Source organism: Diabrotica undecimpunctata, chromosome 2 (assembly GCF_040954645.1).
Source record: "Diabrotica undecimpunctata isolate CICGRU chromosome 2, icDiaUnde3, whole genome shotgun sequence".
Classification (NCBI taxonomy): Eukaryota; Metazoa; Arthropoda; class Insecta; order Coleoptera; family Chrysomelidae; genus Diabrotica; species Diabrotica undecimpunctata.
Window position 1 is genome coordinate 176,786,724 of NC_092804.1, and position 27,840 is coordinate 176,814,563.

Sequence of the window (27,840 nt, forward strand, 5' to 3'; positions counted from 1 at the left end):
TATCAATTTTAATTTTTATATAATTTGCAAATATTGGCCTAACTTTGCTAGTATTTTGTATTGGTACTCCTCTTTAGCTACTGTTATCCATACTGTCTTTCACTATACCAGAAAGAACATGCAAATGACATAATACCGCTCAATGAATGCCCCAGTAAACATTGTAAATCCCTTACCTACAACTGTAATTCCATACAAACTGGATCTTTCATTAGTAGGTGCCCATTTTCCAAGCAACCCATGTACACTGGGTATTACCAGACCTTGTGCAAATCCTTGAATAACTCTACATACAGCTACACCTTCTATACCGACTTTCTCAGCCATGGTTGGTATCCACAGACTAGCCATAGAGTTCATGAAAACTGCTGCTAGGAGAAAATATTTAGTACCGAATTTTGTACCAAGTATTCCGATTGGAATTTGGGGGATAACGTAGCCCCAGAAGAAGGTAGAGAGAAGAATTCCTGTGTTGGTCCAGTTGTATATCTGAAAAAGTTAATAAATGACACTTGATTAATTGTTAAATTTGGTACATTATGCAATTATAATCTGCTAAGGTGCTACATCTACTCTGTTCATCTGTATGGAATGAAATGGGGACTTTATTGAGCGTCAATGAAAATTCTTTTTAAGAAAAAAGTTTTCGAGATATCGTAATATCTAAGATTAATTGATTGGCGAAACCCAACATCATACACAGGCCGACGTGATTTTCCGTGTTTTGAGTTTGACATGTGTCCTTAGCTAATACGGGTGAGCTGATTCTGAATATGATTTCGGTTTAAGCCCATCCCATCAAAATTTTTCACAAAATTAAAAAAATCTTGCTAGATATTATGTACTAGCGCAAACAAATACTTGATTGATATTTCGTAAATTGCATTAAAATTATGTCTTTAAAATACTTATAGTTCGAAAGAAAATATTTTAATACATTATGTTAATTTTATTTGAATGACAACACTGCCCATGCCGTTAACTTGACGTTGACGGTTTTTCGCGCCATAATGTCATCAAGAGATATTTATTAAAAACAGTCCAGATATATTTTGTTACGTGTGTGGTAATTTAAGAATAGGAAAGCATCAACGAAACATAACAGATTTTATAAAGAAAGCTTTTCACGCTTACTTCGGTGTAAAACTTGGTGATTAGGACAAATCTTGGGCTCCACACAAAGTGTGCTTTTAGTGTGTCGAACTACTGAGAAAATAGACATAAGGTACACGTAACTCTTTACTCTTCGGCATTCCTATGGTATGGAGGGAACCAAAAAACCATGGAGACGACTGCTACTTTTGGTTCTGCGATATCAAGGGTTTCAATTCAAAAAATAAACAGAAAACTCAATATCCTGATTAACTTTCTGCTAAACCACCTATACCTCGTAGACCAGGAATCCCTATTCCTCTATATTTTCTTCACACTATCTAACAGCAATTATTAGATGAAAGTTCAGACGAAAAAACCCATGAAGACTAATTCAATTCTGAGATAGACCGACCTCAAAAGTTTATCCAAGTTGAACTAAATCACTTAGTGGGAGACTTGGGCATATCAAAGGATGATACACAAATCTTAGGATCACGACTGGAAGATAAAATACTATTGGCTCCAGGTACTACATTTTCGTGGTATAGGCATCGTGAAAAAGAGTTCGCGGAATATTTTTCGTAAGAGGGTTCACTGGTGTATTGTCATAATATTCCTTGAAGTAGTCATGAAACTGGGAGCTGACAATTACGATTCCACATAATGGCGGTTATTTATTGATTCTTCTAAGAGAAGTCTGAAGGGTGTCTTGTTGCACAATGGTAATACTTATGCCTCAGTGCCTGTTGCTTACCCCGTGTAAATAAAATAAAGTATAGAGAATATTGTTGGTAACTTTGTGGAGATCTCAAAATAATATCCATGCTTTTGGGTCAGCAGTCTGGATTCACAAAGTATCCATTTTTTCTGTGCGAGTGGGACCGTCTAACACGAAATTTACATTACGTTAAGTAAGAGTGGCTACGCAGAGAAAGACTTGTACCGGGACAAAAAAATGTGCACACGTTGACCCAAAATTAGTTCTTTGGCTTTCTCTTCACATAAAGTTAGGATTGATGAAGCAGTTTGTCCAAGCTTTAGATAAACAAGGTGACTGCTGTAAATATCTGTGCGACAAATTTCATGCACTTTCTGAAGGTAAACTTAAAGAAGGAATTTTTGTAGGCCCTCAAATTCGAACCTTAAAATCGGACAGATTGTTGCAGAAGGATGGATGATCTAGGATGAATCTGAAGCATGAAGTTCTTTCGTAGAAGTCATAGACGGTTTCCCTGGAAACAACAAGTCTCCAAACTATAAAGAAATTGTAGCCAACATGGTCGAAAATTATAAAAAACTGGGATGCAATATGAGCATCAAACTTTATTTTCTGGATTCCCTGGTTGAGTATTTTCCGAAAATCTTGGAGCTGTCGGCGAAAAGCAGGAAGAGAGGTTCCATCAAGATATAAAGGAGATAAAGAGACGTTAATAATGAAGATGGGATATAATGATGACGGCAGATTACTGCTGGACCTTGAAGAGAGACTCGATCACAAAAATCCATAAAAAGAAGACCACAAAACGCAGTTTTTATGGAAAAAAAGAACGGTTTTATTAAAAAAAAACAAATATTGTCTAACGTAGGTTACACTGAATTCTTTTGTTTTAAGAACAACTCAATTTTGCAATATAATTTTGTATTAAATAAATATTTTCTCAGCATTTTTAGCAGTTTCTATCAAAAATTTCAAACACTTTTCTTAAAAACCTGATGTGCTGGGAAAAAACTAAGTACAGATTCGTGATCAGCACATCTAATTTACTATAGGACACAGGACACCTAATAAAAACACTTTTTCATGAAAAAAAAAATGTAGGCCTGTAATCTATCTAATCTACTATATTCTACCAGGTCTTACAGATATATACATTATAAATATTAAATTGTTTTTATTCCTGGGATTAATTTTTTGTTTTTTTTTTGTTTCAGGTAAGCAATTCATAGTTCAAGTATACTATAAAAATGGGTGAAATAAAGTAAGAATATTTTGTCATAAATTTTAACACTATTACGTTTTATTATGAATTTTTACTGTTCTTTAGTATAATTTTTCTTCAATGATCAATGAATAAAATACGTACAAACAGTACATCGTTACTCTTATACCGTTAGGTGTTGAGAATTGGTGCATCTATCTTTTGGGGAAACTACATAATTCCATATAGTTCCCTAGGCGGGGTCCCACCAGTCGCGCTATTCTGCGCTGCGCCGCTCTGCTTCGAGCAGCGCGGAGCAGAACTATACAGAGCGGCGCTACTTTGCGCATGTGATTCTAGAGGAGCAAATAAGTTCCAGTTTTTATTTACGCGCGCACGATGGAAACAAAATTAGCAATAGCAAGTGCTGCTGTTATAGTAATTAACCATTTTTTACAAGAAAAACGAAAGACCCGGAAGAAACGTCGTTATTGGGTTACACCAGTATTTAAAAGTAGACAAGTTTATAATGGAAATAATCTTTTAAGTGATTTAGTTGCAGGACAGTTTCAAAATTTATGTCGTATGTCGTTACACGATTTCGAGTACCTGTTAACAATGATTGAACCAGTAATAAGAAAGAGATGAAACAAAGCATTTATCAATGTCAACTGAAATTAAAATGTAAAATTAGCTTTGCCTGTGCCCATTGACTTTTCATTTTCACCTTTTCTCTTCTATATGAAGACAACAAAGACGTCATATTTGTTTTAGCTTCAGCGACGGAACAACCGATATTGTCTGCAATAAATACCCATGCATCATATTTCTTACTTTTTATATGATACTTATTGCTTTTCGGATTCCACAATTCCGGTTTGTCTCTGTATGCCTAAATAAGTTTTTCAACTTCTTCATGATTTCACTCAAAACTCATCGCGAAGATAGTACAGAAACACAATAATCTGTAAAAATGGTCTTCAATCACAAACACCGTTCCAACTAAACGCGCACTTTTCTTTGATCTACACTACTTTACCGACAACCAACGGATAATGTTCGTTCTTGTTTGAACTTGCACGGCGCAGCGCTACTTGTCGTTCCCACTACTCGCTCAAGCTCGCTCCGCGCACAAATGAACCAAAACAAACAGCGCGGCGCAGCGCAGCGCGACTGGTGGGACCCCGTCTTAACTGAGCCGAAAGCTTTTTCCATGTTGAATGAATTCACATACATTTGTTTATTCATTTTTATAGCTTTATCTATTATTTGCTGCGCCATAAATATATGTTCTTGTATGATATGTCCTTTTCTTAACCCGTTTTCGGCATCCTTTAATTTGAGACTTTTATTCTTATTTTTTCTATTATGATTTCATATAGTTTGATTGCTACACATATTAGTGATATGGTTCTATAGTTTTCACAGTCTGTTGTGCTTGTCTCGGTGTTTGTTTTCTCTTCCATATTAAATTGTATATTCAATTTTTCGTTGCTTTTTCTTCTATATATTTCCACATTTCAGGACAATTTTTATCTTTCTTAACGTCTCTTCTAGCTCTTCCTCCTTTATTGCTTTTATGTTACCAGTATTTTCCTTATATCTTGGTCCTTTGTGTACTTTTTTTGCTACTTTTTCTTGCTCACTTTAAATTATTTTCTTATTGTAGATTATTTTTTTTATTTAGTTGTTAAATATATTTAGTTTTCCAGTGTTCTGTAAATTAATTTTGGATATTCTTTGTTGATTCCCTAATTTTTGCTCCACTTTTGTCAAAAATGTTCTTTTTCTCCTTTTTTTTTACCATTTCCTTAACTATTATTCTTTGTCTTTTGTAATTTTCATATTTTTTTTGTGCTCTGACTTGTATACAGTCCTGTAGTCCTTCCTCTATTCTATTATTTCTCCTTTTGCATTTTGCTCCACCATGGATATGGTACCACATACTTGTTTTGCTATTTTATCCAACACGTTTCTAAATCTTTCCCAGTCCTCTTCTACTATATTTATCGTTTCTCCCTCATTTTATATCTTTATCTCTCTCCACTGTATCTTATTTTCGTTAATTTTAATTGTTTCTATATGTCTCTCTTTTATATGTTTTCTTTTCTTTTTAATAAGGACATTTTCTACTGGTTAATGTTGTTTTAAATAGGTATTGGTCATTGATTATGACTCGTAGCTCGTTAAAGCCTTACATCTTTTATCCTCTTCATCTCTGTTTTTGAGCTATTCTGTGGTTAACGATTGATTGTTTTTCTTTAACAAAAAAAAAGAGGTTTAAATCTTTGTATGTAGGTTTATTTAAAAAAACCCTTAGAAGGGATACATTAAAATAACAAACGTTTTCGGAATAATAATTCCATCATCAGGTTAAAAGCAGGTTAACATGCCTGAGCCACCAAAATATTAGGGTAAAACCCTTTACAAAAATAAAAGTTACCAAAAAATGTACATGTTGTTGTTAAAAATAAATGATGTTTAATATTTTATTAGATTTAACTTCAGGCAACATATAATCATGCCTCACGTGAGTACCAGCGTCCGGAGGGTAGACCTCTTCAAACGGACTTCAGCTGGTAACTATTTTGGTGGCTCAGGCATGTTAACCTGCTTTTAACCTGATGATGGAATTATTATTCTGAAAACGTTTGTTATTTTGATTATTTGACCCTTCTAAGGGTTTTTTAAATATACCTACATACAACGATTTAAACCTCTTTTTGTGATACATGGTATACAGCCAGCTGCAGGAATTTGTTTTCCTTGTGGATTTTGTTTTTCTTTTGATTTAACTTCTCCATTGATCTTGTGTATCTATGTATGCTAAAAATGTTTATTCATGGTATCCAAGTTGTTGTTTAGACAGAATTTGAGAAACAGTTTTTCATTTTTCAAAAAATAATTTCATGTATCTTGTGGTCGTAATTTTCTCTAAATAACAACTAAATAATATGTTTGATAACAAATTAACTGAATAAAATTATAACACTACCAGAAGAACAGCATAGTTTTTGGGTCGGAATGATCATCCACCGACGCTATATTTATAAGGCAAGTGCAAGAGAAATCATTAGAATACAACAAACCGGCATATCTATTAATTACTATTTAAATAGGAATAAGCCACAATTAAAGGTTAAAATACGTTTATTGACGTTTCAATTTCCACTTCGAAAATCGTTCTCAAAATACAAACATTAGTAAATTAAACAAATTTTGTTTTTTGTTACTTAGTGAAAAATTCTTCTAATAATTTAATTTTATCTGACTCATCTATATTGACAATTCAGACATACCTTATACATTTTAAAGTAGACGACTTTAAAATGATATTGCCAATATTGTTGAGTTGCGTTCCTGGGACGACTTTACTTATAAGATAGTTCATTCGATTACATGAAATCAACTTTAACTTGAGAATATCCGTCAAAAAAGATCATAACATGTAATTCGTCTTTAAAAAGACAAATACATGCCATGATGACAGTAAAATTCTCCTGTTAGTGATTCCATAGTAAATTATGAGGGAAAAACCAGGAAAAAACTTCATAATACTATCCCAACATGGTAAGTATTTGATTGTGAATTTAGTTTACCTTCAATAAACACCAAATTCCGATTTTATATGTTTGTTGGACACATTCCTAAATGATATAAACGATAAAGAAGAGACAATAACATTTACCATGGAAAAGGAATATAATAACACATTACCTTTTCTGGATGTTTTAATCTCTAAGAACGATACTGGATACGAAACTCAGGTGTATAGAAAACCAACACACACCAACAGATATTTAAATTTCAAATCAAATTACAATATTAATATTAAAAAGGGAATTATTAAATCCTTATACGATAGAGCCAAAATTACTTGTTCTAACGAAAATTCGTTTTTGGAGGAAAAACATTTGTTAACATCTGTTTTATTAAAAAATGATTATCCTTTATCGTTTATAAATAAGGAATTTTCAACAATCGATCGAATAGAACAAAACAACTTAGAACGAGATCCTACAGCATATGCAAGGAATAATACGAGGAAAATAACAATACCATACATAAAAGGATTATCGGAAAAGCTTAAAAGGATAGGAAATAAATTCAACATTTTAACAACATTCAAAACAACAAACACTTTAAGATCTATTTTGTCCAAAACCAAACCTAACAATGAACAAGAAAGAACAAAGAATTGCATTTATAAAATACCTTGTGAATGCGATCAGTTTTATTTAGGTGAAACATCAAGACCATTAAATGTTAGAATAAGTGAACATCAATCCTATATTAAAAATAGAGCATTTAATAGATCTCAAATATGTAAACACGCATGGGATAATGAACATAGGGTTCAATGGAATGATTCAAATATAGTCCTAAAAGAAACGGATGGTAAAAAGAGAAAAATCAAAGAAGCGGCTCTAATTATGCTAAATGAGACCAATTGTGTGGCGAATTCCTCGGCAGAATGTAGTAGGATCTGGTTACCCATATTGAAAGAGGAAGTTATTAAAAGGAAAATACCAGTATTGGTAAGTCAGTAACATATAGAGAATACATCATTTATGTTTTTTAAATAACAAACATATAAAATCGAAATTTGGTGTTTATTGAAGGTAAACTAAATGCACAATCAAATACTTACCATGTCGGGATAGTATTATGAGGTTTTTTCCTAGTTTTTCCCTCATAATTTACTATGGAATCACTAACAGGAGAATTTTACTGTCATCATGGCATGTATTTGTCTTTTTAAAGACGAATTACATGTTATGATCTTTTCTGACGGATATTCTCAAGTTAAAGTTGATTTCATGTAATCGAATGAACTATCTTATAAGTAAAGTCGTCCCAGGAACGCAACTCAACAATATTGGCAATATCATTTTAAAGTCGTCTACTTTAAAATGTATAAGGTATGTCTGAATTGTCAATATAGATGAGTCAGATAAAATTAAATTATTAGAAGAATTTTTCACTAAGTAACAAAAAACAAAATTTGTTTAATTTACTAATGTTTGTATTTTGAGAACGATTTCCGAAGTGGAAATTGAAACGTCAATAAACGTATTTTAACCTTTAATTGTGGCTTATTCCCATTTAAATGGTAATTAATTTAAAATGCCACAAGAAAATAGCTTCAGAACAATATTAAGAAACCGGCATATCTATGTTTCATAAGCCTTAAGAAGGCATTTGACAGGGTCAAATTAAAGGACGTTATTCACTAACTGTATGCAAGAGAGATTCCTCTAAGAAAAATCAAAATGATCGAAAATATCTACTAGAAAAATACTAGAAAAATAAAAGTAAAAGTAGAAAAAGTACTAACTGATCCAATTGCTGTATAATAATAAAGAAAAGTAGGTACTACAAAAGGATACAAATGGCAGAAAAATAACTTAAAAGAATCTGCTATGCAGACGACGCAATACCACTCTCTCGAAATAAAAATGATTTACAACGTATTCTGTACTAATTTAATATAACCGCCAGAAAATTCAACATGTTAATTTCGCATCCGGTGGCGGAATTCAGTCGCGATTAAAAATTTACACTACTTTTGACCCTAAAGCTCAGAATAATAAAATTTGGGGTAGCTCGCCATGCAAGATCAAATGAGAACCCGACTGGACTAACATGCATGCAGTAGAATCGAGGGGGAAGGAATGAAGTGGAAAGATGCGAGTGCTGTGTTGTGTGACTAGAAAACAGCCAAAAGACTAGCTATGATGTACGAAACTGAATGTTGGGCAGCTAAAAAGTAAGAGAAACAGCCAATGCATGTCCTATTAAGCCAACTCTAGGGATGACACTCATTGATACTAAAATGAGAGGCTATGAGTCAAGATGATCAGATAAACTCTCTCACTAATAACTTTGGAAAATATAAGTAATGGAGAGGAACTTCTGGGAAAACTAGATAATTTCGTAGCTCAACTAGAGCTGTAGGACTACTGATGATACTAATGTAACCATGTTAACCGACTCATTAAAATAAAAACATTATAAATGGATGGTTAAATTTTATGATCCATTAGCTAAGTTGGACATTGACAAATCTTTATAAAATTGATCGTATGTTTCTTAACCTACTCCTACCTGTATTTCGGGATTTGGTGTGGTTCTTTGAGTCATTGCTACCAAAGCCACTGAGAAACTATAACGTGTTCCATACATAAACAGGTACAAGAAAAACATGAAAATAACTTGAATGTGTCTCACACCAAAGGCTGGGCCTAAAAGAGAAACATATATTATTTTGAGGTAAATATTTAATTAAGAACAATTTTATACAGTATTTTAAGTAAACGTCATTTTTATGACTGTGTTAAAATAAGATCGTATAGTTACCTAATATGGGTTCATAACTACTACAACATAAACTTGCCATCTGTATCTGATAACTAGAATTCAGATCAGACGCAGTTAAAGATCAATGAAAGCAAAGACGATCTACTACTTTTGCACAGAATACATAAAATGTCAAAATATAAATAAGTAGCGAACAACAATCAGTTAATCGAGTCATAATTTTAAAATAATTTTGATAATTATGCATTCGTGAATATTTTAGCAATATTTATTTATACCTCCGATACATAATTAAAATTTTATTAATATTTTAAAGGCCAAGACGAACTTTTTAGTACAGTATGTGTCTGAGCGTGTAATCAGCAATTGTGATTAAATTTTATCTGGTTGTATGTTACATTTTTACAAGTTACATACATTTTATCAGTTTATATTTGTGTTGTATACATTGCATTTGCTGCCTGTTTTGGTATCAATCTTTTGATGAGAACGTTCTAAACCTCTTCTTCCGTTCAGCTTCCTAATATTGGTTATATATACAGAGTGAGTTTTTAGTGCGACATTGGTTGATAATAATTCTATTGTGGTACAAAATATTTAAAAATAATATGCAGAAAAAATGTAGACAATGATATTGTCCAGGCTTCGATAATATTTAGAATTCTACAGATGGATTAATAATTACGTGGTAAATCAAACAAACAATTTTATAAAGAGGACACTCTGTGTATTTTCCCATATTTATATTTTCCTCATAATCCCTCTATTTACTTACAATATTTCTTATCACTATAAACGGCATTTAACGAGTTATGACCATCTTAATTTAGATATAGGTACGAAATAAACACTTGGTATATAAAGAAGAAATTCAAATATAATTTATTTTACATATTAAAGTAAACAATATATTCTAGTTTTCAAATTAAGTGTAACAGAAATCATTGACGAGAGTTCGGTTCTGCATCGATAACTATAATGTTGTATTCAATGTGGGCTCCGAATATTGTTAACATTAACAAAGTTTAATATAAGTTATAAATTGTAAATCTCAGTGATATATTGAAATAAACTGTAAGTGTACAAACTCTTTACATAATATCTAGTTAAATTAGCATTAAAGTCAGCAAATTGCAATTATTTGTTATATAACAATAAAACACTGAAAACTTTGTTTTCAAAACTTCCACAAAATTTATTTTAAATTCTTATCACTATAGCTGTTTCGGCTAATTGCCTTTCTCAAGTGATCTGTTTCTGGCATGGGTTTACACTTTATAGTCTCTAATGAAATAGGTTGAAGAGGGGAGAACTGTTTGTCTCAAGCTGGTCATTCAGAATTATATCTGTGCTTTTTAATTTGTTGATTTCCATAGATTCTAACAAAGATAGCTTAAGGCCTTTATTTTGAATGTGTAGAATTTTAAATTCGTCATTAAAAGAATGATTATGATCTAGAAGGTGAAGTGCGTATGTAGAATCTGTTTTTCTATTATTGAAAGCCCTTTTATGTTCTGCTATTCATTTATTAAAATTTCTACCTGTTTGACCAATGTAAGTTTTTGGGCAGTCGCCACATTTAAGTTTGTACACACCACTGTGTAAGTGTTTTTTATGTTGGCTCTTGTTATTTTTAATATATTTGCCTAGGTTGTTATTTGTTCTGAAAGCTGGTGTTATTCCTTTCTTTTTTATGTGTTTGGCTATTTTTGTTGATATTTTGCCTGTATATGTAATCGAGCAGAAGGTACTGGGTTTTATGTTTTAACATTTTATTAATTGTTTGTTCGTTGTATCCATTGTTTACTGCTATTTGCTTAATGATATTTAATTCTGTCTCAAAATTGTATTTTGACATAGGAATTGCTGTTAATCTATGTAATTATCAATTATTATTTGTTATTGTTGTCAATAAAAAAATCCAGTTTTACCAGCAAAATAACCGCTTTTAGTAAAGACCGATATACCTGTTTTAGCAGGTGTACAGGACCGGACTTTCTTTTCACTTAACGTTTATCGAAATAAATTTAAACATGGAATCACACAATACTTCTACAATAGAAGATCATCAAAGTCAAATAAAATCACAGTCATACTCTTTGGCAGCGTCGAGAGTGCAATTTTCTTTAAAATCCCAAGCAAATATCTTTAGTGCCTTAGAAAACACTAAACTTCAAGACTACCTTCTCCCACTTGGAAATAAAATTCAACCGAAAAATATAATCTTCTCTCCTAGACTATATAATAATCGCATATGTATGTATTTATCCAATAAACAAATAGTGGATGATTTTATGAATAATCATGGTCAAATAGAAATACAAAGTGAAATTGTCAGAGCAAGAAGGTTAGTTACACCAGCGGAACGACTTGTGCTCTCTGGCGTATGCCCTTCAATACCGCACAACTTGCTAATCAATGAGTTAAAAAAAATCGGCATAGTTCCTGTCTCCCCCATGGCATTCCAAAATTAGTGCTTCTATGCCTGAGTACAATCACATCCTTAGTTTTCGAAGACCAATCTATATCAGTCCTCACAGTCTATCACTACCAGAGTCATTTACTCTAGTTTTTGACAACACGATAAGTAGAATATTCATTTCTCAAGACAGTTTAGTTTGCTTTAGATGCAAGATGCCAGGTCACATTGCTTCACAGTGCTCCAAACCACTAGCTCAACTAAACCCCAACCAAAACAATGAAGCATCGGTATTCAGCGCAACAAATATATCCTTGCAAGCACCCAATGACACAAACCCTTCTCAGTGTGAACAAATGTCTATTTCTAATATCCCGGAATTATCGAACAAGGTAGATGCAACAAATAAGGAGAGTTACATAATTAATCAACCAAAACGTAACTTTGATGAAATTATTTCACCTGAAGCAGATCCATCTTCAAAAGAATGTAACATTTTTCCACCACCTAAAGTCCAAAATTAGTTCAGCAAGCACTTCTGAATGCTTATTTTCTCTCTTACTTGACCCTGCTAAAAACTTCACAGATAATCACCCTGTACCTTTTCCTCTAAACTTTGATCAACTTAACATGCTCCTAATGAATATCACGGGATCAACAGATCCTATAACCACAATTCAAAAATATACCACAAACATATCAGCTTTGTCCCATATGCTCAGTCAAGTTTACCCCCATTTAAAGGAAAGATCCGTAAATTTCCGTCCATAAGGAAAAATATACATAATTATCTTGGCAGTGAGGCGTCGGACGCGGAAAGTGACACATCTCAATTAAGCCAAAATTCAAGTCTCTACTTCAGTGGAATATTGATGGATTTTTCCATCGCCTTGCTATGCTCCAACATCTAATTGGTGATGATGTAATATGCCTACAGGAAACTAATCTGAATCCCCAAAAAAGAAGCAGATACTAGTGCGCGTAACGCTATCACCAGTGACGCATCAGAAACAGAGTGTAGAAGTGTCGCACGCAATCTAAAAGTTTATCTTTAGTTCGAAACTCAGAACCATCAAAAGTGACATTTTTTTATGGAAGTCCACAGCCAGAAGTAGAAAATGCCAAACTATTATTGTTCTGAAGCTATTTTCTTGTGGAATTTTAAATTAATTAATATTTAAATGGGAATAAGCCACAATTAAAGGTTAAAATACATTTATTGACGTTTCAATTTCCACTTCGGAAATCGTTCTCGAGAACGATTTCCGAAGTGGAAATTGAAACGTCAATAAATGTATTTTAACCTTTAATTGTGGCTTATTCCCATTTAAATATTAATTAATGCCAAACTATTATTACACGTCTACGACTTGGACACTATTGGTATACTCACGCTTATCTCTTCTCAAATACCTGAACTCAGGTACTCAGGACTTCTCATGAACCTCCAAAATGCGAAACATGTAATACAGTAGACAGTATAAAGCACTTCTTGATAGACTGTCCTAAATATGTAAATCAAAGACAGTTTTACAATTTTCAAAATAACCTGAAAGCACTCCTCAACAAAAGTTTAGTTCCGGACAATTTATTAGGTTACTTAAAATATATAAATATGTTACACAAAATTTACCTTAATTAATTGTTAGAAATGTTCAATTTTGTTCACAAATTGGAATTAATTAATTGTTACAATGATTGATTGTTAGAAATGTTAAATTTAATATTATTACAAATGTTAGAGGAATGTCGCTTATAACCTTTGGGTGGATGCGACTTTGTCTCTTTAAATAGAAAAAAAAAAAAATCATTGATGAATATTCGTATACAGGATGAACTATAAAAGAAAATTACTATTTTCCCATATTTTTAAACGTACAATCATATTTGTTATTTTTCCAAAAGATTGCATTGATGACTACAGTAGTTGTCCCTTAATAATCCCACAAGTATGGAACCAAAGGAGTGTCGGATTACCAAAAGTGTTCGGATTACCGAAAGTAATTATATATTTGGCATCGTATTGCTAGTATTAGCCTACAATATTCTTAAATTTTATGAGTAAAATTCTACTCAGATCGATATGCAAATTAAACACCCATTATGATTATTAAAAGAAATATGGAATAAAAAAATTGTTTATTCTATCACAAAGACACATATTACAAAATCAAATTTTTACGGTTAACAGAAATAACATAGTAGTATATTATTTTACATTTAGGTATTACTGTTAAATCATCATATGAAAAATTTAAATTCTTATTCAATAAAAGAGATTAATATTAACTTGAATCTCCTGACTCGAATGAAACTGATTCGGAAAACAATTATTATAATTTACCACTTAATACTTTCACAAAGATCAAGCATCTTGAGTTTCCATACTTTCATCTCCATCTACTTCCATATCCTTATCTTTATCTCCTTCCTTCCTTTCTGGGGGGTTCTCGTAAGCCTTATCTAATGGGGAAACCACAATTCCATCCCATGCCGTTAATTCGTGTGCTATATTTGCGTTTCCTTCCAAACCAAGGATGTGTTTATATCCACCATGAGCTAAAACTCTAACTACTGACTGTGCAGTTAAACAACAAATATCTTGCTGCTCCAAGAAAACCCCCAGAAATAAAGGAGGGAGATGAAGATATGGACACGGAAGTATATGGAGATGAAAGTATGGAAATTCAAGATGCTTGATCGGTGTGAAAGTATTATGTGGTAAATTATAATAATTGTGTCCTGAATCAGTTTCATTCCAGTTAGGAGATTTAAGTTAATATTAATCTCTTTTAATGTTTCTTTTGTAAAGCTTCTCTTGATTCTGATGAATTAGTCATATCGTTGCAAATTTGAAGGGCCACCATCTAGTACAACTTGCACAGGTTGGTCATTGGATTCTTTGTTTACATCTTTTGGAAGGAGTTGGTTGTTAAGCCAAATATTCTTTCACGATTTAATCAGTGTAGTAGGCTTGACTTGCTGCCAGGCAAACGCAGCATGGATAATCGCATCTTTGATGTTAAAGTTATGTTAGCATTAGGTTGACTTACAATATCCACAACGAGTTGTTTCTTGTAGTGTGCCTTGAGCATTTTAATAACGTTTTGATCTATGCACTGAATCAATGCAGTAGTATTTTTCGGTAAGTACATTGCCTCCATATATCGATCGGCGGTTTCAATTTTTAATTCGTCCTTATCAAGTTGTCCTTGTAGGATTGTCTAACAAGAGGAGGGATTTCACTGGCAGTTTCTTTTTGCTTAGCTTATCTTTAACTTGTGGGCCAAAGTTCTTCTTGTAGCAATCCAGAAAAACCTCTTTTGTCACCTAGACACGGTGTTGCCACATGTGCGCAATTCTCTCAATTTTTTTGAAGACACGAGGTTTTTTGACTTACGCGCGATTAGCAATTTCAATTTGTGGGATCCTGATGCATTCGCGCATACCCTGAAAGTGAGACGTTCTTTCTAAGGGTTTGTACTAAAAACTTTTTATTGGTTTGAAGTGACAAATCAGCGTATAAAGTTATTTAGGAATTAGGTCTAATTCGCTCTAAATCTTTTTGCTTAAATTCTGAATAAATTCAATTATCTCAGACTCATCTTCTCTCAACTTCTTTTCACTCATTTGCAAAAAAGTTTTCGAACCAACCTTGACTAGAACGAAAATCAGTTTTCTTTGGTGATCTTTGGTTTTGATGTCCTTAAAAATCAGTGGTGATAAGAAAACTGAGCTTTATTTATTAAAATGCAACCTGAAATAGGAGCTTGTCTGCTTCGTTGTTGCTTGAACCAGATGTGCAGAGCTTCTTCAAGATCAGGAAATTTACTCATTTTAAGAGCTTGTCTGTCCTTCATGTTCAATCATTTTCTACAGATTTCATAAATTTTTCGATTTTGTCGTTGTTTTTTATAATGTCATATACTATAGCTGGTCCAATATCATAAAATCTAGATATAGCAGTCGGTGTTTCACCACACTCGCATCTCTTAATAATATCCCATTTGTCTTTTAGAGTCAGCGTTTTGTGCTTTTGTTTTGAACTTGTGCCCCCTATTGAACTGAACTTTTTTAACAAATTAAATAAAAGGTTGACACTACGTATTACCGCATCTAAAAAAACCTATCGAACCGAACTGCTCACGAAAAACACACGAAATGAAGTTCATGGTGTTCTCTCCAAGTTCATAATGTTCTTTGTTTCGATTATATAGCACTTTTCTCGTCTATGGGGACTTATTATTTTGTTATGCTTTCTTTTCGCAGTGTATCTTCTGGCTTTCCTTTATAGCTTTTATTATAATATTATTTAGGGTGTTGACTTTTTTATTGCTTTCAAGAATGTGGTTGATGTGTTCTTCAAGTATATTTATATTGTCATGATCTGATCTGGTAGGTGTAGATTTCTTTTTGATCATGCAGTATCTCACTTTCCCAAGGTAAATTTCTATCGAGGTTTTTACTATTATATGTAAAAAAAATCGCATCTATATTACATATAAATCCAGCTTTAACAAAGCATTTTCTTGCGTCATCTGCGACAAAAATGCGCCAAGCCACTATAAAGAAGAAAAAGAAGAAAAATAAGTTTAACATTATGAAATGCAACCTATCATATCTCCTATGATACCCCCTACAACATGATAAGTGGTTCTTCCATTTCATCTTCCATATTTGCACAGCACAAAATTGTAATTCGTTGTTCTGCAGTTTGTCTTGTTAGTCATTTTTTAATGCATAAATCTACACTTATTTGTGAACAAAGATTAAAGTTAGATACTATTCTGCTTCAGTCTAGTGCTAATTAAGTGGATTAAACTCTGGGGCTAGCACGTTTGATTCACGCTACTTAAATATGTTTTGTATAATCTTTGTCACTAAATTCACTTTGGTGCAAAAATATGCAAATACAGTAGAGCTTCGGTTATCTGAACGTCGATCCACTGAACGGCTTATCCAAACTCCCTACAAAAGACGAGCATAAGTAACTTTATGTCCCACGTCCCAGCTTAATTTTTCTGACGGATCCACAAGTCGTAAAACTATGAAACTTGTCTTAACACGGATTAAGATAATGGCTATACATATGTGGTTTACTCTGAAAAGATTCCAAGGAGAACCTATTTACCATCTGATTCGGAAAAACCCGGAGTGCTGTCAAATTTTCAGGCTGGTTAAAACGATTTTAGTCGAGACATGGCATTCATGAGCTTCAAATCCAAGAATAAAAACTGCTTTAGTTCAAATAAAATCAACAGTAGATTAATTCCAAATTTAATTAATGGGATTACTATAGGAAGAAAATAACGCCCTCTCCAAACGTTTACAATGCAGACGAAATTGGGCTCAATTGGAAAGCTTTGTTCCGAAAAACTCTTGCGACACGTCGTGAATTAGCAGCACCTGGGCCTAAAATAAGCAAGGATCGTATCACTGCCTTAGCTTGTGCTAATGCGACTGGCAGCAACTGATTGTTCATACATGTCATTGGTAAAAGCAAGAAACTACGTTGTTTTACACACGTTTTTTCTTCATGGAATGGTTTATAGAAACTTGTATATCCTCTGTTAAAGCTCATCAATTAAAATATGGCAAAAGAGTGAAAATTCTTGATAACGCTCCAACTTCTCGATGTTGGAATGAATAAGACATGTTCTAAACAAACTACGTGATCTAGTTGCTCGTAAACGGGTGGACTTGCTTCGGCAGACGAAAACTGAAGATTTTAAAAAAAATTTTTAAGCGTTAATAATTCAACAATCTTCAATTTTCGTCAATATTGTACCTAGAATGTTTTGTTGCAAAGACTGCACTTTTTTGTTTAATTACTATTTGTCATTAAAGATTGAAATACATAAGTAGGTATGTAAATATGACTTTCATTCACCCATTGATAAATATGCATGGGTACCAATACCCATGTCCCCCCATTAATTCGGATAATCGGCGCTCTACTGTATTAGAGAAATTATACAAACTGGTGAGTACCAGTATGGATCCGATAACTAGAAACCAATAATTTTTTATTCCTAGTTTCCTACAAACGATTTTCCTAGACGTAGCGAAATTTTTAAATTTTTATCATAAAATACAGAATATTTTATATTTATTATAAATACAGAAAAATTTAAATGTCTACATAATTAGATAATATTCATTATCGTTTAAAATACTTTACTAATTAAAAAACAATACTTCTTGCGTAAACAACTACTAAAACACTGTTTACATAGAACATTGAACCTACCTTGAAATATATAAATGTGTGGTGTACAATTAAATAATTTAATACTATACTTAAACCTTTCGTCCCTAAACTTAAATATTTTCGTCTTAATCATAAATAGAAGATAGAATTAATAGTTGGGTATAAAGTAATGCGATTTTATTGATACATATTTTGGTACTTATTAGTTCTTGGCTCTCGAGAAAAAATAAACAAGATTTAAGATCCCTGACTCAATTTCCTGCTCTGTCCTGCTACTCCTTCTTTTTCATGATCCCAAAGACCAGACTGTACTTCTCTTCATTCTCTCTCTGCTCTCATCACTGTGTTTACATTTTTTCTTTCATCCAGCCTGAAAACCATTTGCCTCTCGAAGTCACTCCTCTAATTTGCCCTCCTCTGGCTGTTGAAAAAAAGAGCGGGAACGTCCAAGACAACACAAAGAGAATAGTCTGCTGAGGAAGCTTTGCCTATTTTATTTTTAAAGGTGCCAAAACTACCATGTCCGGTCAAAAACTGCATTAGGAAGTAGTATAGTTTCCTGAACTTACATTCCTACCACGACCTTAGATTGGAAATAAGCTCCTTTGTCTACCTTGCCTGTAGGCTATTATTTGCCCATTCCCTCTACCACTTTGCTCTCCCTCTTTTCTTTCCCTATCTTCCTTATCCATATTTCTATTCATTCTTCTCGCATACACCCTCGCTCGCTCTTTAAACAACATGATGATCGGTGTCACCTGTCCAATGACATACAGAGATTCATTTCAGGCAGTCATGTAAGCACTAGATACCCTGAGAACCATTTGCCTTTGCAAAGTGTCCATTAGCTTGGCGTATTTCGCAGTGTTTAGCACGCTACACCACACGGGGATAGCGTAGGTAACCACCGACTGGAAAACTCCATTAAATAAAACTTTCTTTTGGTGCTACTTGGTCCTATAATGTTCGGCATTCATCGGCTCCACCGATGCTTTTTCAAGAATAACGTAATTTTCATCACCTTCCTTTGTGTACACTTTTTGTTGACACCCTTTTTTGATGCATCGCCATCTAACTTTTCCATCTTTGGAGACATGGGGCTTTGAATATTTATATTTATTAATTATTAATAAAAGTTTTCCCTTTTGACTAAAGATAGTCGTTGGATTCGCCATTTAAAAGTTAAACACTAACGGACAAAACTATACAGTTATACTTGCAACTGAAGTGAATAACTGAAAATATTTCTATTCTTACTTTTAACTATAAGCAAATTTGGAATTTCCGGTCATTAAGACTTATTCCCCAATTTTCTCGGCGATGGGGCAGCAGGTACTTGGGACTAATGGGCCCAGGTAGTTCGTGGGACAATTAGATAACGCCGACAAGGAGGAACTTCCTTTATAAGGAATACAATCGTTTAAACTCAATAAAAGATAGAAAGGTTGTACTTTAATGACTTTTTATAAATTTTTTAAAAATCAGAAATTTTTTAACAAATTTTCATTTTTGTCTACCAATGCAACAAAAAATTCTGTGTAATAAGGAATTACTAAATTTTACAAATGCTTTAGAAAAAATAAACGGGCCTAATTTTAGAAAACAAAATATATAGTCGTAATAAAAAGGCGCATTTTATATTATTCTTTTCATTATCAAAAATTTCAAATTTATTGAGCTGGTAATATATTGAATAGCAACACACCATAAAATCACGTACATAAAAGGTGATAACCTACCTACATATTCGTTAAATATAAATAAATATTGCCAAATAATAAAAAAATTTATCAACATTGGCTTCCAAATGACTCCAATATCTCACACAATAACATATATTTCGGTACAAAACCTACCTGTTGATCTATACTCCATTATTCCACGACACATTTTAACAATTAATAACAATAACGAACGAAAATTATTTTGATAGGTACTTTTTGTTGTTACAACTGATTGGCACGATCGCAAGAAAGGATATTGGTATATTTTTAACAAATGATATATGTAGGTAAGACGTATAAGTTGTATAAAAATTAGTTCGTGATGTTGTAATATTTACAATAATTAGTATACGGTTTGTCTTTAACAATTCATTAAAAAATTAAAAAGATGTAAAAACTGTGTGGTTTGTTCGTGTTTTAACTGTATATATTAGTGTTTCATTCATATTTGTTATAACGTTATTATAAAGGGTAATTATCTCTAACGAAGAAAATAGCCGAAGTAAAAATATTAGAATCTTTTCACTGCCACTGTTTTTTGTGACTATGCCTAAGCTTTTGATTGTGTAAATCATGACATTTTGATAAAAAAAACTATATTTCTACGAAATTCGGGGTATTTCTTCGAATTGGTTCCAATCTTACTTAAGGAACAGGAAACAAGTAGTTAGAACAAATGATACTGACTCCAGTCACAAAATATTATATGTGGAGTACCACAAGGTTCGGTATTGGGTCCTATGCTTTTACTTATCTTTATAAATAACATCACTAACTTAAAAATCGATGGAGAAATTTTTCTTTTTGCTTTTTGGTGATGATACCAGTATCACCTGGAGGAACTCTTATATTGCAACTCTTCATGCAACTATAACTTGCAGTTCGAATCCAATTAAGGAGCTCATCAACCCTTGCTTCTGAAGAACACCCAGATCAGTATCATCGACTCTGTAAAATTTCTTGGTATTTTTATAGACAGCAACCTTAAATCGTCCCTTCGTATTGATTTGTTAAGTAGGAAACTAGCATCAGCCTGCTATGCAATAACATCTGTTTAGAAAGAAATTAATTTAGGATCTTCCAAAATAACATATTTTTCTTTAAACTTTGATCAAATAAAAGGCATACATCTATCGAGCACAGTTTAATTTAATCTTGCCCAAGTACTTTCGATCCCTAGATGATCTTCAGGGGCATCTGAAATAAGCCAAGAAACGTTTTTTTAACTAAAGAAATTGATTAACTTCGATAAAAACTCGAAGTTTATGGTTGATAAAAGTTTTTATGTGATTAACGTTTGTAGACTTACTTCGTCAATTGCGGCCTATCCGACAAGAATAAAATGTCATAAACATATAATTGTACAACACACTGCACTACACAAGGACAAACAAACACTTTAAAATTATTAAAAAATAGCTACATTGCGTACAGAAGCCGGAGACAGAATGGCTCCCGATCTAACGGAAATGTTGGGGTGACATGTGACAGATGACAGCTTGGATGAGCAGTCACAATCATAGATATGTGATCTGCACCTTTTACAAATTCTATGAAACTAACTATTGACCAAAAGTCCAACTGACACTACTATAGGAGATCACTGATGAAATATAAAATTATATAGAAAAAAATTTTTTTTTAAGTAGATTGTATAATCCAGATCTCACACTCAAACCTGTCTATAATAATTAGGGTGTTAGTTTGAGAGCAACCGAAGGCGACGTAAAGTATGAATGCAAGAAATAGACTAAACAATATATTAGACAGTGGGTAGTTGGCTACAATAACATGGTCTACCAAGCACTATCAGTACTGTAGAAAGGAAGAAATCTGACTATGTAATTAAAATACTAAAAATTAAAAATCAAAATTGAAAGCAAAGTATATAAATGGGGTATAATCCAAGTAGTTCAGTTGAAACCACAGTCAATGGTACAACTATAAAATTAATGTGGATATGCTCAGTGCAGGAAGTCTAAACAGTCGAGCTGGGTCCCCTACGAGGTGAAGCTGTAATCAAGTTTTTAAAAATAGGTTTAAATTTAGTAAAATTTAAATTAATTTGAGTATTAAGACAGTGACAGTTTTCATTTGTTTCCCTTGTAATCTTCATATCTTCCAATCAATCCAATTTCAAGTAGTTTTTCTTTCTACTAATGTCATGTAAGATAGATGAACCAGTGTTGATGTTAAAATTGTGTTTACTGGATAATAAGTGTTGACCAAAACTTGAAGAGTTTGGTCTTTTCAAATGGTCTGAAACTCTAGTGGATAACTTTCTAATGGTCCTACCTACATAAGAGGCGTCACAATCATCACATTCTAATTTGTAAATACCACTTTTGTCAAGTGTGTTCATCCTATCTTTGGTGTTGATTAAGAAGGAACCTAAGGTGTTGTGTGACTTGAGGGAAATTTTAATGTTATCAATTGTAGAAGTAAAAAGTTTAGATATTTTATTGAAAATGCTACTAATATGAGCGAAGGAGAAATATCTGGTGTTATTTGAAGTATTAGGTTGAAGAAAACATTGTGATGAATATGCAACCTTTTCTGCAATTTTTAGTTTAGCTCTATTTAGAAGCTTATAGATAATGTTAGGATCATAACCATTATTGAAAGCAATTTGTTTAAGAGTATTAAGTTCTGAATTAAAATTATTATTAGAAAGTGGAAATTTGAGTAACCTATGAATGTAACTGTTGAAATCAGCCATTTTATGTTGGGTTGGATGATTAGATGTTTCATGTATAACATGATATGTTTGGGTAGGTTTTCTGTAAATATTGTACTCTAAAGAATCTTTATTACGGGATATAGTCATATCCAAGAAGTTCAACTTTTTGTCAGATTCTGGTTCCAGAGTAAAAGAGATGTTGGGATGGAGGTTATTAAGATCATCCAGAATCTGTAAAGCATCATCTTGGGTTCCCTGTATGAGAGCTATACAATCATCAACATATCTTGACCAAAAAACTATTTTGCTGTTGTTGTTAACAAATGCTTCAGATGCCCCTGAAGATGATCTAGGGATCGAAAGTACTTGGGCAAGATTAAATTAAACTGTGCTCGATATATGCCTTTTATTTGATCAAAGTTCATTTATCCGAGCATTCAACCTTATATTTATTATATTTTTCTTTGTTCGAGTCTCATCTTCGATATTATTTTTAAATTACAAAAAGAGCAATATGGTATCTTTCTGGCCTCAATAGAATAACACATTGCAGAAGCTACTTCAAAAATCACGGAATTTTAACTTTTCCTTCTTCATATATGGAAACTGTTTACTTAATTCGTAAACACCTACATGTTTTTCCAGTAATACCTAATCATAACTACTCCACCAGAAATTCAACCTTTGATGTGTATTTACTGAACCCGTCCACTGAGTTTGTAAAGAAATCTAAATTATATTAGACAAAAAATTATACAGCCATCTTCCTTTGTAACTTGGACACGAAAGACCATATTATTTAGTAGAAGAGTTTTTTAACGAATAGGTAAGAAATTACAGTACCTTTATGTATAAGTAACTAAAGTATTTTTATATATACTTGAGTATCAAATGCAGAAACTCAAATCAAAATTTGATATTTATTTAAATTTTGCAATAGACTGTGTATTTTATTGTCTTTTATTTTGTGAAATTGACGATTTATGTGATTTCAGTAAATTTTAAATTGTTATTGTTATGGTTAACTTTTTGTAAGCTTTGTCCATAAAATTGTACAATTTTCAGTAACAATAAAGCATATTTCTATTCCATTGTACATGCCTATTTAATGGAAGAGTGAAAATAAAAGATTCTACACCATGGTAGAATTAAGAATTTTGAAGGAAAATTTATGGGTGAAAAGAAAGCTGCTGGTATAATCCATAATGACAAGAAGAGAAATGTACATAGATAAAAAGAAAAAAAAATAAGTACTGGGAAGAGAGATGCCAAGATATTAACTTAGAAGAAGATTAATTAAGGCAAATAAAGCATGGTAACACAAGGGCAAGATTATCAAGCGAATGTGGAAACAAAATAAAGACACTTACTCCAGTAAATGACCGCTGTGGAGTGTAATTTTCTTCCTCAAGACAGATTTGCATAAAAATTTAAATTTATCACTTTTGGACTTAAGCCCAGGGTTGCTTTTACTTAGAGGGTGAAAGCCAGGTCTTCTCGGGGGTAAAAAAACATACGTTCAAAATAAGTCCTTCTTCTTAGGGTGCCTGCTCTCAGGTTCGCAAGCCAGGGTATTCTTCTTCGTCCTGGGGCCCTTTTTCATTCAATTTTACATTGCAAACTGCATTGGAGTAGCTCATATCTACCTTGATTTCTCCTTATATGTCCTAAGTACTGCAGCTTATGGCCCTTCACGATGTTGACCAAATCCGCGGTTATGTTCATCCTCCGTAGTAGGATGTAGAAGACATGTTCTCCTACATCCTACATGGAGAATGTTCAATTCTTATTTGGTTCACATACAGATTTGCTTCAGTTATGTTTTCCTTGCTGATGATTATTAGCTTGGTTTTGATGGTGTTAATATCCAGTCCATATGTTCTACTTGTTTCCGTTATTTTGTTCATTATGTTTTGCAGCCCTTCTATGGTATTGGAAAAGACTACTGTATCATCTGCATACCGTAGGTTATTGAGCTTGACTCCATTTATTGAGATGCCTTCATCAAAATCTTTTAGAGCCTCTTCAAAAATGTGCTCTTCAAAAAAATGAATATCAGTGGTGAAATTATGTACCCCTGTCTCACTCCCCTTAAAATTTTGACCAGATCTGTATATTCTCCACATATTCGGAGCACCGCTAATTGATTCCAATACAGGTTAGCTATTATTTTTAGGTCCCTTCCGTCAATCCCTGTCCTTTTCAGCTCTTCCATCATTTGTTCATACCTGACTCTATCGAAAGCCTTCTTGTAGTCAATCGAGCATGCAAAAACATTACAGCTGACATCTTTACATTTCTGAAACAATACCTGCACGCTAAATAAAGCTTCCCTCGTACCAACGACGTTCACAAATCCAAACTGATTGGGCGCAATTTGTTCCTCGCATTTCCGAGAAATTCTTTTGTGGATGACTTTTAAAAACAGCTTCAGCAGGTGGCTCATTAGGCTTATGGTTCTATAGTCTTCACAAACTTTTGTTCCTAGTTTTTTGGGTAATGAAATGAACTCCGATTGAGCCACTTTACTGGTATTTTGCTGTCTTGTAAATTTCGTTAAATATTTCAGTTATTATTTTTATTTGTTCTGTATCTAATAGCTTCAGTAGTTCTGCAGGAATTTAATCAAGTCCCGGTGCCTTTGCATCCTTTATTTGCCTGACGGCTGCCGTTATTTCTTCTGGTAGGATTTCGGGACCTGAATTTTCTTTAATGGTAGGCTCTTGTATTGTTCTCCAAGTATTCTTCCCATACTTTCTTTTTATCTTCTTTGGTTATGGCAAGATTGCCTTCATCATCTGCTATTTTTCCGCTATTGCGTTTTCGGAACTTTTTAGCTATTTCCTCCACCTTTCGATGAACATTGAAGTTATCATATCGACTCTGATACTCCTCTATTTCTTGACATTTTTCTGTTTTTTGTTTCTCTTTGGCTTCTCTTATTTTTCTTTTGACGATGGTATGTATTCTCATATATTCTTGAAGATTTTCTTTGTTTTTTTTCTCTGATCCATAAGTATTTCATCAGTCATCCACGAATTTCATTTCTCTTTATCTTTCTTTACGTGTTGTTCTTTTATTAATGTTAACGTAGCATAATGACAACTGATCCTACTTTTAATTGTAAATTGTTAAATGAGAGTTCAAGCAATTCCAATAAATTCAAAAACTTTGTAGGATAGTTGACTGAGTCATTCTGATTTATAACTGTTTCTAATTTGAACGAAAACACTTTCCTGAGATAGATAGAGATTAGTAAGTAAACCATCTTATGACCCTTTTGAACATTAAAATTAAGCTTTATTTTTTATAGGTTTAAACTGATGATGAAACAAAGTTATTCTAAACAAACCATAAGATGGATGAAAAAACTATAAGAAAGACTAAAATCTTGAAACAGAGGTATATACTAGTGTGTAACTTTTAAGCATCATACTTTTTTTACTATGTTCATAAAGTACATCAAACCATCTAAAGCCATTAAAAAAATCTCTCATATGTAAAGAATTAACGATCTTTTTGGGACGACGTCCGGTATGAAAAAAACACTTCAAACATAACCTGCAGCTAAGATATTCTGATCAATAAATCTGCAATCAAAACAATTTTTTCCAATATAATTGAAACAACAAATATGCCGATGAATAAAACATCGACAATTAGAATTTCATTGGATCTGTAGTAGCGAGCAATATGGTTTTTTCCGCAGTTGATTTAAGTTCAATGAAATGGATATGTTACATAATTGTCGGGGAAATACTTTTTGAGGAAAAACAAGCTTTGAAATTGATTAGTCTTGCAGGTAAAATTGTTCAAATTAAAAAAAAATAACAAAAGGAAATAAAAATAAGCAAAAATTATATAATCTGAAAATATCTTGCACGTGTTCATTTTATGTCTTGTTTTGGTTTAGCAATTAATTAGTCATGCAGAACCATTTTAAGACGTTTATTATCTTTTATTCTGTAGATATTATGTCAACTTAAATTCTGTGTGACAACGTACTATGCTGTCAGTAGTCAGTACCCCGATGTATGAGCTTCACATTTTACTCTTCTTGAACTGGTTTTGAGTATAATGTCTGATCTTTCCCATCCACCTTTTTTGGCAAATTCTTGTTTCATCCGATCCCGACTAGATATTTGGTTTCCGAAGGCAGACGGGTCACTATTTTGCAAGCAGTGAACGAATTTGTATACCTGCGAGCGCTCCTTAACAGCAAAATTAATACTTCGTCTAGCCATTCGCGTCCACATCTGAACATAAGCCTCTTCAAGTCTTCCTTTTCATTGTTTTTTATTGTACGCTACTTGTAGCCAATTTTTCCCGGCAGTCCTTTTCAGATCATCTGTCCATCTCATAGGAGGTCTGCCTCTGGGTCTTTTGTGTTGGTATGGTCTCCAGGTTAAAATTGATCTGTGCCATTTGTTTAGATCGCTCCTAGCTACATGTCCAGCGTATTCCCATTTCAACTTTAATGATTTTTGCACCACATCGGTGACTTTGGTTTTCTGTCTTATCCATGTGTTTGTTTTTTTGTCCTTAAGTGATATACCTAGCATTGCTCTTTCCATCGCGTGTTGAGTGACTCTAAGTATATTCATATTCTTTTTTGTGATTGTCCATGTTTGTGCCGCATAAGTTAATATCGGAATAATGCATGCATCAAAAACTTTAGATCTAAGATGTAATTGAATTTGTTGATTTCTGAGTATATAGTTCAGTTTACCGAATGCTGCCCAAGCTAACTTTCTTCTTCTTTTTATTTCTTCAGTTTGAATTTCCCTATTTAGTATTATTTTTTGTCCTAAGTATATATATTCTTCAACTTTTTCTATAACTTTATCGTTTATTATTGTCACGGTGTCTTCGGAGTGCATGACTTTTGTTTTGTTTAAATTCATTTTCAGTCCTATTTTAGAAGATTCGGTATGTAGTTCTAAAAGCATGGTTTGCATTTCTTGTAGGTCAGTAGCTATCAGGATTATGTCATCTGCAAATCGTAGATTACTGAGGTAGCGGCCATTGATGTTTATTCCCTTATATTTCCAATTTAGGTTTTTAAAAACGTCCTCCAAAACTAAGGTGAACAGTTTAGGTGATAAAGTATCTCCCTGTTTGACTCCCCTGTTTAATGGTACAGGGTTCGTGTGTTCATTTTCATTTAGGTAGTATGTAGCTGTAGCTTGGTTCATAGTTTCTTTTATTAAGTTAATATATCTGCTGTCTATTCTACAATTTTGCATTGCGTTTATTACGGCCGTGTGTTCTATGGTATCGAAAGCTTTTTCGTAGTCTACAAATGCTAGGAAAACGGGAAACTTGTATTCGTTACATTTTTCTATTAATATTTTTGTGGTTAACAGGTGATCGGAAGTTGAATAGCCTTTTCTAAAACCTGCCTGTTCATATGGTTGGTATTCGTCTACTTTCCTTGTTAGTCGAGTAGTTATGACTTTGGTGAGTATTTT

The 27,840-nt window shown here is 32.9% G+C and overlaps 2 protein-coding genes across 4 annotated transcripts in view; one reads left to right on the forward strand and one right to left on the reverse strand.

Annotated features, from left to right (window-relative positions):
* tow (target of wingless repressor) overlaps window positions 1–27,840 on the forward strand; it is a 552,940-nt gene that overhangs the window by 164,549 nt on the left and 360,551 nt on the right. The window lies entirely within an intron of this gene.
* The window catches only part of LOC140435274 (putative inorganic phosphate cotransporter), a 47,135-nt gene that overhangs the window by 13,088 nt on the left and 6,207 nt on the right, over window positions 1–27,840 (reverse strand). Inside the window, exons 1-3 of one of the 3 annotated variants that reach the window (XM_072524096.1) lie at window positions 19,822–19,966; window positions 9,123–9,259; window positions 177–489 (exon numbers count right to left, since the gene is read on the reverse strand). In XM_072524096.1, coding sequence (XP_072380197.1) covers window positions 177–489; window positions 9,123–9,259; window positions 19,822–19,855 — 484 coding nt within the window. In that variant the 5' untranslated portion in view covers window positions 19,856–19,966. Of the gene's footprint in view, window positions 1–176; window positions 490–9,122; window positions 9,260–9,374; window positions 9,515–19,821; window positions 19,967–27,840 lie in introns of those variants that run through there. The other 2 variants (XM_072524095.1, XM_072524094.1) reach the window with 2 other exon arrangements.